The sequence below is a fragment of the Mesoplodon bidens genome (genome assembly GCF_964165515.1).
Source record: "Mesoplodon bidens genome assembly, chromosome: 10".
NCBI lineage: Eukaryota > Metazoa > Chordata > Mammalia > Artiodactyla > Ziphiidae > Mesoplodon > Mesoplodon bidens.
In genome coordinates this window covers 57285669-57302109 of record NC_138172.1, presented here as the reverse complement: position 1 = coordinate 57302109, position 16441 = coordinate 57285669, and the positions used below count along the sequence as shown (strand labels likewise).

The window sequence follows — 16441 nt, the reverse complement described above, 5'->3', positions numbered from 1 at the left end:
TTATAGTGCTTAGCCACTATTGTGTATAAAATTTTTTTCATTTCAATTTTTAGCATTATTACTAAGATAGAGCCTGCATACTAATTTTCATGTTTTCTTGTATCCAGCCACCCTAAAAAAATTCTAATTAATTCTATTAGAGATTTTAGTCTTTTTTGAGTCATTTGGGTTAATAGGTATACAATCACATTACCAACAAATAATGTTATCTTCTCTTTATACCAATTATTATATTACTCTTATCTCACATCACAGTTAGAAAAATTTCCATTCTTCTCATTAGCAGTCTTGCATTAAAAAAAAAAACAAACTGTACAATTATTTTGAATTTTATCAATAAAAAATTGTGGAAACTTCTCTCTTGTCATATAAGTGTCTGTATAATATTCTAGTGGCCTACAAAGCTGAAAATATTTACTATCTGACCCTTTACATAAAAAACTTTATTGACCTCTACTCTAGATGTTCATATTTACTGCTATAGATTCACATACTGCTTTCTTAAAACCCCTCAAATCTCTGCCATAGCTGTGGTTACTATGTATCTTTTCTCTTTTTTAATCTTGTATATTTTGCTCTCTCACTTTCTTCTTTACTAATGAGTTTATCCATTATTGATCTTTACAAATAAAAAACTTGGTTGCATTTAAGTCTTCTTGAAAAAATAAGGGCAACGAAGGGTACACATTTTCCTATGAGTATAACTTTAGCTCTATCTCATAGATAAAAAGTTATTCATTTCAATATCTCCACAATGGTTTTTTTAACTCAGTTTTCCACCCAGGGCTTATTTCAGAATTTAATTTCTAAATACTGAATATATATATATATATATATATATATATATATATATATATATATATACATACATATATATAAATATTTTTTTTTTTGCAGTACGCGGGCCTCTCACTGTTGTGGCCTCTCCCGTTGTGGAGCACAGGCTCCAGATGCGCAGGCTAAGCAGCCATGGCTCACGGGCCCAGCCGCTCCGCGGCATGTGGGATCCTCCCGGACCGGGACACGAACCAGACTCTCAACCAATGCGCCACCGGGGAAGCCCAAAATACTGAATATTTTTTAGTGACTTTTCACTATTCGTTTGTAGTTTAATTTATATGTGATCAGGGAATATTAACTGTATAATTTTCACAACTTTTTAATTTTTAAAGATTTTCTTTGTGGCCATGTACATAAACCAACTTTTGCATAATATTTACAAAAGGATCCATATTCCCTATTTGCAAAATTTGCAATTTTGAAACGTGATAATTTAATGATTAAATTATGAATAATTATTAAATTATATGATAATGTAATGAATTATTAATATAATCTTTATTACATTTTGACTTCTAGATCTATTAATTTCTGAAAAAGATGTATTGAAATAGCTTATTATAGAACCATGTTGCTCTGGGTGCTCTGCTTTTTAAGTTGGGCTATCATATTTGCTTCATAAACATCCTAAACTCTGAAGTTGTTTAAAAATACAGAACAGTGTTCTATACCCAAGGACTAAAAATCAAAAACAAACCAAAATTAGAAAATGACAAGCAAGTTCAATTTTGAAAACTATTGGTTTCATAGCTAGAAAGAACTAATTCACATTTCAAAACACCTAAGGTGCTTAAAATCCTTTTCTCAAAGTCAATTATAAATATTAGTAAGATAAGTACTACCAAAACACACAAAAATGTTATTAATTAGTGATAAAGTCTGAAAAAAAAAACCTTACCATCATGGGAAAAACTACTGCAGCAGCCGAAGCTTTTATCACCCACAAGAGGATCAGACAGGTGAGCTGGACGACTGTGAAGACGTGGACCTTCCAGAGGGGCACATAGCGGAGGTAAATCAGGTCAGGCTGGTGCTTAGCGGGCATTCCAAATAATTTTATACGGTCAAAAAACTGGATATCGAATGGAAAGCAAAACAAGAAAAAGTTTTCAACAAAAATATCATTTCTGTTACTTAGGAAAAGAAATTGTATTCTGCTTTAGGGTTTTGTGATTTAAACTCTAACTTCCCTGATATGCCGTGATAACACAAGAGAATGTTTCAGTTTACAACATATTGATCCAAGGAGGAAAAAAAAAAATCAAGGCAACCACTTAAACAAATGTAATTCATTAATCAGAAAACTCAAGTCAAAATGTTTTAAATTGGGGAATTAAAATATTTTGATAAATTTATCTGCTATAATCAAATGCACAAGTCATTTAATCTCTCTGACCTTGTTTTCTAATATGTAAAATAAAAGAGTAACAATCTCCCAAGGTACTTTCTAAGTCTAACATTACCAATTTTATGAAAATAACCTGAGGTAACAATTACTAATTTTTCACACACTGAAAAGGAAACTATGAGCCAATTCCTTGGTCCTTTTGAGCTTTAATTTCCTCATTTATAAACCGAGAATAAGATCAGCCCTACATACCTCACAAAATTGTTGTAAAACAATCAACTGGGTTAATGAGATCATCTCTTGACCACTGGAGAGTAGAAACTGGACTGTGTTGAAAAAAAAAAAACGCTGGTGCGTCTGAGATACCCGGCAGCCGGAAGCTGGCTGCTCGGGGCCACACTCTGCTCACGGCCGGGACTGGGTGAGTGGTGCCAACCCTGCCTGAGCAGCTACACGTTCTACACTAAGGCTGGATTCACACAAATCCTAATTCATTCTATCAGCTTGTTTCCCAAGAAATACTATAAATAAGACAAAACAGAGTAGTGAAAACACTAGATTCTAGCCTTGGCTCCATTGCTTACTTAGTTAAAAACCTTCAGTAAGTCTATTTATGTTTCATGATTTACAAAGTTAGTATTTCTTCCTTTCGTATCCCAAAGTTGTTTTGAGGATCACAGAAAATCATCTGTATACTAGACTCTATAAACTGTACTGCACCATACAAATGGCAGGTATTACCATGGTTATAGAAGACTAATATCTACATTTTCTTTCTAAGCAACTGAAACTGCTGTTCTAACATGTCAGAAATAGCCCCTTTCCCCCCATTCCAATCCTTTTGATCCTCCCTCTTACTATACTACTCTTCATTGATAGTTACCTTTCATTAGCTTCAATTAAAAATAGGTAAGGACATAAAGTTCATGATCTCACTCTCAGGGGAAAAAAATGTGCAGTAAGCAATAATTACTTGGAAAATGTGGATTTGAAGTCACTAGTTAACCTGCCCCCAAAATATCAGAGAATAAATCATTACCATCACAAAAACAATTATTGCAAATATAAAATGTTTAAGTTATTTTTACAAAGTTATTAAATGCTTAAAACTTGCCTGGATTCCTTTCAATGAGGAAACTCCCATATAAAGGAAAACACCATATAGAACAGGCATTGGAATAAACTGTAAGTAAAATGACCACAATTAGAACCCATGTTACCAGAACAATTTCACATAAAAAATACATAAAAACATAGTCAGTGCCTATGAGACAGAGTTAAAAGATCTTTCAGTGATAAGACTTTTCTATAACAAAGAAAAATGCTAGTAAACAATAACCTCCTTGAAGAATCATTTACCATCTACATGTTCCCTCCTAAGAAAGGACTGTGTTTCGTGGTTAAGAGCAGAGGCACTACAATCAGACTACTTGGCTTAAAAACCCAGTTAACCTCTTCTTGAGCCTTAACCTCTCTGTTTTAGTTTCTGTATCAGATTGCCTTGAAGATTAAAAAACTTCAAATTCATAAAATACTCAGAAAAGCACATGGTACATATCAATCACTCAAAAAGTGTTAGCCATTATTATTACTATCACTACCCCTACAGTGACTGCTATACAATACCATTTACAATACGTATAATAAATAAACACCATCCTGCAAAAGAATGTCCTTGATACTTTGGCAGTTAGGGGGATCCCAAACTGCCTACCTAGTCCATGCCCAGGCATCCCACAGGAAAGCCAGCAACAGGCCCCATTCATTGATTCAAACACCACAATCAGCACTCACCCAAGGGAGAGACCTATAAGGAAAAAAGACCTAACAGCCAGAGGAGAATCACACTCATTCTCTGCTAAACAACCTTGTATGTCCTTAACTAAGGACCGAGGGAGAAAAGAAAACATATCAAAAATCTAATCAGTATCCTCAGGGAATCTCAAGAAAATATTTAATCCATAAAGCAACTTCAGAATGCTACGAGAAATGAATCACCAGAATGAAAAAAAAAAACCTCCCAGAAATTAAAGATACAATTATCAAAATAATTTAAAAGAATTTTGTAACAATGATTTTGATAAGACTAAAGAGATCAATAGAATGATAAGGAAAATGGAGGAAATTTTAACAGTGAGAGAGAGTAGAGAAGAGGAATGCAACAACATATCTGGAAAGTCTAGTATCTGTCTAATTTAAAGTGAAGAAATATCTAAGAGAAAATAGAGAAGAGGAAATAAAGAACTGAAGAACATTCCCACAGTTAAAGGCATAAGTTTCTAGAGTAAAATGACCCACAGAGAGAGAAGCAAGGTAAATTAAAAGTTTCTATTTACCTAAATATCCTAGTGAAATTTCCAAACTCTAAGAGTAAAAAGGACATTTTGGTAGCTTCTAGAAAGGAAAAAGATGCTTCTGAAGACACAAAAACCAAATAGATATCAGACCTCTTATTAGAACCACTGATCTCTAGGCAACAATAACTTTAAGACTCAAAGAAAAATCAATTTGAAACTTGAAATGAATATCCATCTATCAATCATAGAGGGTAATTTTGAAACATGCCAGAACTCTGAAAGTTTACTAATTATGGTACCAGACATGAAAAAAGTACTCAAGGAATTCCTTTAGCAATACAAAAAAGAAATACAAGAAAAAGTGGAACCTGTATATGTACTTTTTTTTAAGTAAGAGAAGTCAACAAATATTAAGAAAACTTCTCAGGTCTTGCGGCTTGGGCTATTATTTTGAAACCGCAGGAGTTTGGGGAAATAAGGGTTATTTCTGCCTCCACGCAGGCTGATCACACTGCCTAGTCCTCAGCGAATATTTATTTCATCATAATACTGATTACATGTTTCCAGAGGGCTTACATTGCTATAATTTAACTTACAGAAAAAGCACAGAGTGTAAATGTTGGTAACCTTTACAATAATAATAAAACTAAAAACACAGCCAACCAAAAACAACTGATGAAAGGGAGAATGGGATGTCTGGGGTAAATCTTCATGAAAGACATAAACTTAGGTCAGAGGCTCTCAAGTTTTTGGTCTCCTTTATACTCTTTTATAAAGGACCCCTTTATACTCCTAAAAAGTACTGAGGACCCTCCCCCCAAATACTTTTATGTGGATTCTATACATATATATAGAGAGAGAGATAGATATATCTAGATATAGATATATAAATAGTTAGGTATATAGGTATGTGGGAAATAGATATTCACCATATTAGAAATTAAAAGAAAAATTTTAAATAGTTTTTTTTTTTTTTTTTTTGGCTGTGTTGGGTTGCTACACGCGGGCTTTCTCTAGTTGCAGAGGGCAGGGACTACTCTTTGTTGCAGTGCGCAGGCTTCTCATTGCAGTGGCTTCTCTTGTTGCAGAGCACGGGCTCTAGGCGCACGGGCTTCAGTAGTTGCAGCACGCGGACTCAGTAGCTGTCACGCACAGGCTTAGTTGCTCCGCAGTATGTGGGATCTTCCCAGAACAGGGATCAAACCCGTGTCCTCTGCATTGGCAGGCAGATTCTTAACCACTGCACCAGCAGGGAAGTCCCAATAGTTATTTTAAAACTCATTTCGAAATAATCATAAACCTATTACAAGTTAATATAAAAAACATATTTTTACTGGAAAACTATAATTTCCAAAGAACATAAGATTAAGTGAGAAGGATAGCGCTGTTCTGTATATCTCTTTAGTGGGTGGCTTAACAGAAGACAACTACACTCTCATATCTGCACCTGCATTAAATCTGCTACAATACATCGTTCTGGCCAAAGGCTATGAAGACAACCCGGCCTCAACACAGTCACATAACTGGGAAAGGGAGGCTCCTGCAGACCCCGGACAGAGTGTCAGGGATTCCCAGAGGTCCTTGGACTAGACTTTAAGAATCACTGTCTTAGGCAAAGAGATTCAGTCTAAAGATAATAAAATGAAAAATAAAATTATAACAGTATATAGATCTATAATGGTGTTAACTAACAAAATAACTTAAAAAACAAAGGAGTAAAAAGTTTACCTCTGGAGAGTTGCTTTTGGAAAGTGAGAGAAAATAGACTAACTTGTTATTTTAGAGCTTTCTTGATATTCTACTTGAATTTTTCTGCCTATATGCAGTTAATACTTAAAAATTTTTAGAACTACTTAAAAAATGTAAAGGGCAACCTTCATCAGGAGATGCAGCATCCCCATAAGACTGCACTACATATTTCTCCTCTTGTCCCAAGCACCTCTAACAATATACTCACCACTATGCAGTAATTGCCCATTTGCCTATCTGTTTCACCAAGTAGATTGCCAAGTTTTTCAAAGTAGACAATAACGTGTCCTATTTATTATTGTTGCCTCAGTACTTAGTAGCACAGAAAGTACTCAACAAATATTTGGTCAATTAATTGGCTCCATGAAAGGAGGCCAAAAAATTCTAGCATTAACTACAATTTTTTTTAGTTAACATGTAACACACACACACATACACACTCCACGTTTGTACCCTAATTTATAAATAGTTTACAACTTTTTACTTATTAATTTTCTTTACAACAAACATAACTGAAACACCAAAAAAAAATGGAGCTGAGCTCTTCCATGATGAATAGAAAATTTAAGATTAGATACTTAGCTACATTTGCTATGGTTATTGTTTTTTATTAAATCACTGGATTAGGTAGAATGTGTACAGTAAAGATCAGATGTGACTAAAAGACGTTTATCATAAAGTATAATTTCTTACATGCTTCATTTATGGAATTAGCTCTTTTTGTTTTCCTAATGAGTGTTACTACTCATATTTCATTTAATACATTCATTTCATTAATATGTTCTTTGTCAGGAAGAATGTATTAATTCAATTAATAGCAATATTATTTTTTACATTGTGGTAAAATAACTGTTTCATCTATCTTTCAATATTATTTCCTCTAATATGTTTATAAAATCCTCTGGTATATTATTCTTTCAGATCATAACTAAGCCATAGATTAACTCCTTCCAAAACTCTATAGTCTTTAATACTACCCTTTTACATTATTATTATTTTTTGTTTGTTTAAACTACATTATTTTTTAAAAGGATACAATCTAACACTGATGCCTACTACACTAACCACCACTCCAAAATATTATTTTCCAAGTAAATTCTAGGAAATGAAACTAATTTTAGATATTTTAATGTTTCATTTTCATACAACCAAGTGTAAATTTTATGATAAAGAAAGATTTTAAAACACTGCAATAAGGAGATTTTTACCTTTAGTACTGAAGTCATGAACACAGACAGGCCCATTAGAATAAAAATCATTAGCCCTGTAACCCGCTGTTCACGAATTCCCAAAAACTTGGGTTGTTCCCCTGGAGCAGAACATTCAGATTCAACTTTTAGGCTGTTGACATGACTTATTGACAACACTGTTGCAGCCACAAACCATGGAAGTCCCATGACTGAGCAAACTCCCAACATAACACCAACCACGAGCAAGTCAAGGTGATAGCCAGCTCCTTTCTGAAAAGTGAAACAAACATGAATATTTGTAAGCCTACATTTTTCTTTTAGGTTAAAACGTTATACTACTTATAAAGAGAGAAGAAATTAATTTTCACCACCTCCAATTCAAAGAAACAATTCTTGGGACAAAATTTTAAAATTACCTTCAGCTTGTGCTCCTTTCTGTTTATGATTACAGCTGTAATTTGTTGATCCATAAAGATGAGAATGGTACAAAGCAGAGCTGGAATAGCAGCTATTAATAAGGTCCACCAAGGATTTTCTCCCAACGGGCTTATGATCCAGCCCCTATTTGTATCAGTAGGCTGTTAAAACATTTAAAGATTAAAAGAAGGAAAGAAAAAAAGCTTCCTTCTCCTACTGCACAAAATTTCCACAGCACAGACTGTGTCTACCCCAAGAAATGCCAAGGGATCATTAAGGACTGGATTTAAATATTGGGATATATTGTGAATTATTTGCAGAGACAGCCATAGGAATTCTTCTCATCCCTAGAGGCAGGTCTCTTGTCCCCGTGACTGAGCCACTCTTTCCACCTAGAAGGGGAGTCTATTTCCTCCCCTTGAACCTGGGAATAAGGTCAAAGTAACCCTGTGATTTCTGAGTCTTGATCTCAAAGGACCCTGCTGCTTCTTCTCTAACCCTTTTGGAACCCTGAGATTAAGCTCTGAGTAAGCCTGGATAAGCTTTCTTGAGGATGAGACACAATGTGATGAGACAGGGATGGGAGGCAATTACCCAGCTCCTTCAGCCGTCTGAACTGAGCTCCCAGACATGCTCCCATCAAGGCAATAAAGATTGCAGCCATGTAAAAGATCTCAAACCAGGAGACCAGAGCACTACCCAGCTAAGCCTAGTCCCAAATGTCGTAGATTTATGAACAAAAAAAGTGTTGTCGGTGAAAGGTATGATGTTTGGGGAGGTTTGTTATGCAGGAATAGATAAGTGAAGTAGAGTGTCCTTTCAACACACGCCTATCTACTTCATATAAAGTGAAATCAATCTACCTACTAGATCAACTCCTAAACTAAACTGCTTTGGAGATCCTACAGACTAGTGATCTTGTCAGGGTCAGTACTAAAGCAGAACTGGGCCTCGCTACACTATTTTTCCAAAACATTGGCTGACAAAAATCTGGCACTTTAAAAATCTATTTCAATGCTGTAACATAAAATTTGTTTTATAATAAAACATTTTTAAAGATCATAAGAGTTTAGCATTCTTGGAGGATATTGAATATATTGAATTACTATTACTTCTATTACTTAGATGTCATATTAAGCCTGTTTTTTCTACATGAAAACGTGTCAATACAAAAGGGAAATTTACTGTTTTTGAATACAGATATTATAATTTTCCCACACTGATATACATTATACTGCTTCGTATTCAGTACTGCACATGAATAAATATGTTTTATCTATACAATGCATATATTCTTAACTGTTTCTTAATTTGTTTCCCCAAGTGTATTTTAAGCCCCTTGAAATCAGTCTGCTACTTGAAAGCTAGATAAATGAATAACAAGGATATATTTGGAACCAGAATAAGGAAATGGGACCAGGATTACAGGAAATTACATTAATATAATTTACAGTTTTGTCTATTTGTAAGACTTGGTAAAAACAGAATGCCTTTGATATAGTCACCTCTTAACGGCCTAAAATCTTTAGTGGCTCAATATCTACGCTTTTAAACAAAGGTCTCCAAAACTTTTAAAATTATATACTCTTGGGGCTTCCCTGGTGGCGCAGTCGTTGAGAGCCTGCCTGCCAATGCAGGGGACGCGGGTTCGTGCCCCGGTCCGGGAGGATCCCGCATGCCGCTGAGCGGCTGGGCCCGTGAGGCATGGCTGCTGAGCCTGCACGTCCGGAGCCTGTGCTCCGCAACGGGGGAGGCCACAGCAGTGAGAGGCCCACATATCGAAAAAAAAAAAAAAAAAAAAATTATATACTCTTAGCAGCAAAAAAATATATACCCAATGACGCTATACTTATTTATGTATTGTGTTACTTATAATTATCCTTATAGTAAAATTTATACAATAAATATTATAAAGTTTAATTTTTCTTATTTTTAGATAAAAATATAAATAGATTTATATAATTTTGCTGGATCATTTTCTACCTCTACTTTTGAGGACCCTGGTTTTTAAAATAATGTTATTTTTCAATCCCAGAGAGAGAGAACAGACTAAATTTATCTTTGTTATACTCCTTATTCCTAATCCCCTTTAAATCTTCTGCTTATAAAAGTCATATAATTAGTTAAATGTAAATATAAGCAGTGACACAAATACTTGACTATTAAAACATTTCCAGAAAGTATTCAAAAGCTACCACCTCTAACTTAGAAGGGAAAATAATTATCAAATGCTGTGTTATGCACATGATATACTGTATACAAAAGAACTGTAGTTTGCTAATGAAACCAAAGAGTTCATGGATGCTCAGATTAAGTATCATTTTTCTTGTGGACAAAAAAATTAATTCTCTCTTGATTCTGCTGGGAAGTGTTACACAAAGCTTTCCAATTACTGCCAGATATACCACCCTTCTAAAAATTTTAATGAGGATCCCGCTGCCACTCTTATAAATTCAAGTTTGAGTTACTCCTTTATAAAGGAATAAAGAATGTTTCTTTCACCTGGGAAGTATATTGTGAACTCCAGCTACGAGAGAAGGGTCAAAAATTTTAAATGACTCCTAACTCCTCACCATGAATATTTTCATTCACTCTCCCTGATGGGCCAGCTTTGATACCTTCTTGCTTATTTCCTAAATATGTTCACTTGTCTCTGTTCATCCTTTCATTTTTTATATATGTGAGGCATATATATAATTTTTGCTTTCAAAGCATCAGCTCTTCAGAGAGACTATGCATATTTTAGAAATAACTACTTAGGAGGCAGTATCTTACTTTAAAGTAGTTTGGTATTCCCAAGTAACAAATAGCCAAGTGTTTTAATCCTTACCTCGAATTTTTCAGGAACATGAAGTTTAGGAGATGGAACTCCTACAAGGTAGTCAATTGCAACCATTATTACTATGGTGAGAAATACAGCAAAGTCACTGATGGTCGATCGCACCTATGTAAAAGGGGTTTCGTTAGTATAAACACAAAAATACTATGTGTCCTTTCTAAATAATTCATATCTTTCACAGATTAAAATATGCCACTAGAAAGTGTGAAGTTTTTAATTAGTGACAATGTATCAGTGAAATACATTTATAACTAATATTTTTTGCAAAGGATAAGAAACACATTTCACAACTAACCTATCATCTCTCATACCATTGTCTTCCTACTGTTAGCTCAGACATGGAATATACACTTTTCACTATGAATAATTTCGTTATAGCTATATGACATAAAGTACTAACTTCAAACAATATCTTATTGTTTTGAAATAAACCAAACCAAGGAAATGAAAACTAAAAACATGACTACTACAAGAACTCCAAAATTAAACCCCAATTACCTTGGTAGGAAAATAGCGCTTGGTCTTAAATTGCTTGAGGAATGAAGACAGAAAAAATGTTGTGAAAAATAAGATGACACACCAAAAGAGCACATCTGGAATGTAAGGTCCATGGAGACTACAAGCTGATCCTACAAATGTACCATGAAAGATTTTACAATCCTGAAAAAAGGGGAAAAAACAGAAAAGGAAGGGATGAAGGGAATTCTCAGATAGCCAATAAATTACTAAGAACTTCTTTGACTCTAAGATGCTACTGATCATAAGGCACACCATTATTTTATGTTCCACTTAGAAAAAACACTATCAAGTCAACATTAACACACAATCAATTTTAAAACATATCGAGTTCAGAGAGGTCATGGTTTGACAAATCTGTGCATCTTAAATCACTGAAATGAAATACTGTATTTTTGTCAAGTTATTAACGTCACACACTCCACCCCTTTTCAACTCCTTAGTTCCTTTAGTGAAAGGATTATATATCTCAATATATAAGCCTTTTATTAATTCCCAAATATTTGTTTGCATTCTTGTTCAACAATTTCACTGTCCTTCCTTTACCTCTGAACAAGTTGCTTAAAACAAAAGCGACACACAGAAAATTACGACTCTGCCTTTATAATGCTGAATAAGAGATGGCTATACTATTAAATTCAAATCAATAATAAAAACTGTGCTTGGCTTTTCTGACTTTTCTTTTTTTTCTTTTTTTTTTTTTTTTTTAGTGAAGAAGGACACCAGCTCAGCTTTCATTTATTTATTTATTTATTTATTTTTGGCTGTGTTGGGTCTTCGTTTCTGTGCGAAGGCTTTCTCTAGTTGCGGCAAGCAGGGGCCACCCTTCATCGCGGTGCGCAGGCCTCCCACTATTGCGGCCTCCCTTGTTGTGCAGCACAGGATCCAGATGCGCAGGCTCAGTAGTTATGGCTTACGGGCCTAGTTGCTCTGTGGCATGTGGGATCTTCCCAGACCGGGGCTCGAATCCGTGTCCCCTGCATCGGCAGGCAGATTCTCAACCACTGTGCCACCAGGGAAGCCCCTTTCTGACTTTTCTGATGGTGAGATTAGAGCATGGGACTGTGAGAAGTAAAGTGACCACTGAAATATTTCCATTAATAAAATCAATAATATAGTCAATAATATAACATAATACAATACAATTATAGAAATATAGACTTGATTTTCCTTTGGGGGGAAAAATAACTGAAAGGCAACCAGAGATTAACAAAGGCACATGCAATTGAAGTCCTTTTTTCCTTACTTAGATTCTAATGAGACTCATTTTAAAAATACAACTCAGGGCTTCCCTGGTGGCGCAGTGGTTGAGAGTCCACCTGCCGATGCAGGGAACACGGGTTCGTGCCCCGGTCTGGGAAGATCCCACATGCCGCGGAGCAGCTAGGCCCGTGAGCCATGGCCGCTGAGCCTGTGCTCTGCAACGGGAGAGGCCACAACAGTGAGAGGCCCGAGTACCGCAAAAAAAAAAAAACAAAACAACTCAGGTTTACTGAAAGAAAAACAAAGTTTCCATTATTCTCAATTTCTACGTGCTAAGATTAGTAATCCTACAATTTACAACATGGATCACAGAAATAAAAGCTATAGCTACACAAAAAAAACCTAACATGGCCCTGATGGATATCAAGAAAATACACTGAAAAGACCATATACATAACATCCTATTCATCATGAAATGAGCTTTTTTAACTTTCATATAGGCACCTCTATTAACTCTACCTCTTTCACAACAAAAGAGATAGAGTCAATAAAGTATTATTCTAATATAAAACAGTAAAGTATTATTCTAAGCTGATTACTGACACACAGTGCTTTACATCAGCACTGTCCCCAGAACTGCCTGTGATGATAAGATGTCAGGTATCTGCACCGTCCCGTACAGTCAGCCAGCAGTCAGTCACTCGACGGGACTGAGCACTTGGAATATGGCTAGTGAAGCCAAGAAACTGAACTTTTAATTAATTTTATTGAATGTACAGTTAAATAGACACACATGGCAGTGACTACTGTACCGGACAGTGCAGATGTAAATTATCAATGGGATAAAATTTCAGAGGAAATCCCTCCAGCTACATATTTAGGAGCTATCACCCTTAGAGAGAAAAGAATGACCTACAATTGCTTACATGATATAAAAAGCACCAGAGAAGCTCAAGGGATCTTGGTTTTAATTGATATTGCCAGCATCACTGGACATCTTTATTTCTAAATCCCAACCTGGGAAGTGTCCAAAACAGATATTCTAGGGCTAGGACAACATTTCCCAACAACATACAAAAGTATGTATGTAATAGTGCTCAGTACCCAGTAGGTGCTCATTATATGTTTCTGTCCTTTTTCCTTTCCTTTCCATCAGTGTTGAAGTCATACTAGTCTCTACAAGGTAAACAGGTTCAGTATGAGCATTCCTCATCTTCTAAATAAGCAGTTCCCGGAGCAGATGGACTGATCAACAGAGGGCACAAGTGGGTAAGAGCTGCTGGAACTGTCGACTTGAGGAACAGCAACCACAGGCCTATGAACTTATGAATCCAAGAGGAATTAGAAACCAGAAGATTATTCACATCTTTTTTATAATTACTATCTTGGAAGCCAAATACAGTCCATCTTGATCTCCCTTCCTACCAGCTTCATTCTTTTCAACCTATACACTTCAGTACATGATAAATAAAAATGTGGTAACTTCTATTTGGTCAACACAACTCTATATTCTGAAAACATACGATATCCATCAATCAAGAAGGAAATTTAGGTTTACTAAGGAAAAGCTAAATAACAAGGTTACTGTTTGCACCAGGCTTCACTTCACATATACTCACAGAGACAGTGAGGTTCCCCCACGGAATGTTGTGTGCTGTTACATTCCTTTCCTCCCACACCTTCAGAGTTTCATTGCCAGGGTTAGAAGGCTCAACACATACACATCTGAGAAATCAGAATTGGATAATTTTAACCATTCTGCATTTCATGTTTACATTTTATTAAATCAGTCACACAATGGAGTAGCTTTTAACTTCTTAACTTTTTTCCATGTTGCAAAGCATGGAGACTAAAAAGTGAAAATATCAGAAACAATGGAATGGAATAAAGTTTGGCTTATATAAATATAACAAAGCTAATAGAAATACCAATAAAATGTTTACTTAATGAAACTGGTTAGATATATCCCTTGGGGCAGTACTATTTTCTTTAAAAATTTGAGAAGACACCACCATGTTTAACACGGTCAGCCTCCACTAAATTTTACCACTTACCTCCACAGGAGCCGCTGCCGCCTTCCCATCTACACACACACAACATGCACTGGGAACCAGTATAAGTTATACTCCTACTAATTCTAGCCCTACCTGCTCAAGCTCATCCTTTACTCATCTTAAGATCCATCCTTAAAGTAATAGGTAAAACATAGTTTTTCAGGACAGGACTAGGTGAGTCAAAGCAATCAGAGTTCAGTTCATATCCAGAACTATCCCACCTGCCTGAAAAAGCTAGAAACACATACATAAGCAAAGAAATCTCTAAATATGGATTTAAAAAAGGAAAAGAAACAAACAAGAATATTCTCAATTGGATTATGAGCTGTTTGAGAAAAGGCAGGTGGCTGGACTTTGGATTCAACTGAGGCTCTATCATTTACTAGCTGTTTGACCCAAGTCAAGTTTTAACCTCCACGAGCCTCAGTTTCTTCATACACAAAAGGGGCTACGATATGAATGGCGAACACTGACATGAATATTATGCAACACTCCTAACACAGTGCCTGCTCACAGAATGTTAGCTGAACAAATGATGTTCACATGTAGGAAACAGTGCTCTAACTGGCTGGCACTAGCTCTAAAAACCACGCTTCTTAAAGATCAAAGTAGCAGGGAAAGAGAGAAGACAACAAATAACATTTAAAAAATTAACTAGTTTAAGAGCAAAGAAAATGACACAAAATAGACTTGGCATCAAAGTGTCACTAATATTTTCAAATAGGTCAATGTCTTATAGGAAGTTTCACATCCCTCCCTCCTCTGTGCATCAAAGTCGAGAGTGTGTGAGGACAGCGAGAGGAGGAGGGGTGTGAAGTGAGGGAATGGGGCCGAGGGGGGCAGGAGGAAGGAAGGCTTTTGGTAACCACGTTCCTCCATGTAAGTTAATCAAATGCAGGCTCACGCTCATACCAACTGTGCTCAAGATGGCAAATACAGGCACCTACCTCGGTATGTCTAATTTTAATAACCTTTTTCACGTTTAAACAAGTTTGCCAACCCTTTGTAACTATTATAATTACTTCTCAAATCCTGTTTTATTCTAGAGTCCTAAAATATTTTCATTTCATGCTTTTCTTATCACAAAGAAAATAATCCACTAAACAACATACAACACTGCACTGAAATTACACTTTAAAATAACTTCCAATAAAAATTATCAAGTTTCAAAAACGTTAATGAAAATGCAAAACATGAAGAATATATAAATATATGGTGGTTAGTTGCCAAACAACTGAATTTAAATTGGTCAATCCAATTTACACATAAAACCAAAAATACACACACTTGAACAAATTGTTTCAGTGAATAAAAATGACTGAATTTGTTCAACCGCATTTACATCCACTGCGTGCTTTGGTAAGATCTCATCTGTAACAAACAAGTCAACCTCCGTATTGCTAGTTGGGTAGTTATAGCTAGATATACAGTGAGCATCACCTTGCAAAAAATCCATTTTCTTTTGCTCAGACACCTCTGCAAAAATACGTTTACTATTAGGGGAAACAGAAACACTTACGAGTAGCTGGTCAGTTCATCTAAATTGTTGTGCATATTAAATGCATATATTTCTCCTAAATGAAAGAGCTTCTCCAAAGCCTCATAGATGAATATGATGCAAATGAGAGCTGCGAAAGCCTCCTCAGTGAACCGGGTGATGTAACACACAAGGCTGCTTGCATCTGTCGCAACCAAAACAATGCACAAGAAAGAAGTCCACAGACCTATACTGGTTCTCAAAGACAGATAGGAAAGGTGATAATCTCTGTTTAGAAAGAAAAATGTGGACACGATCAACATATACATGCCAAACAGTATTGGTACTTAAAATTTTCATTACAAACAGTAAGAACAGTATAAAAACTTAAGATTTCTAAAAGAGAACACATTACAGAATAACAAAATAATGACTAAAGAAAGCTCTATGTGTTTTTCTGCTTCAACTGAAGCCTAGCTTCTTATTAGTAGATTTAATGATTATATTTTAC

General features: G+C 35.5%; 1 protein-coding gene across 5 annotated transcripts in view; it reads right to left on the bottom strand.

The window, feature by feature from the left end:
- The window catches only part of SLC4A7 (solute carrier family 4 member 7), a 117659-nt gene that overhangs the window by 14396 nt on the left and 86822 nt on the right, over positions 1-16441 (bottom strand). For all 5 annotated transcript variants that reach the window (XM_081247723.1, XM_081247724.1, XM_081247725.1 and 2 more), the window contains 8 exons: positions 15973-16218; positions 14019-14124; positions 11179-11340; positions 10672-10785; positions 7841-8002; positions 7443-7694; positions 3303-3371; positions 1739-1912 (listed from right to left, as the gene is read on the bottom strand). In XM_081247723.1, the coding sequence (XP_081103849.1) occupies positions 1739-1912; positions 3303-3371; positions 7443-7694; positions 7841-8002; positions 10672-10785; positions 11179-11340; positions 14019-14124; positions 15973-16218 (1285 nt within the window). The remainder of the gene's footprint in view (positions 1-1738; positions 1913-3302; positions 3372-7442; positions 7695-7840; positions 8003-10671; positions 10786-11178; positions 11341-14018; positions 14125-15972; positions 16219-16441) is intronic.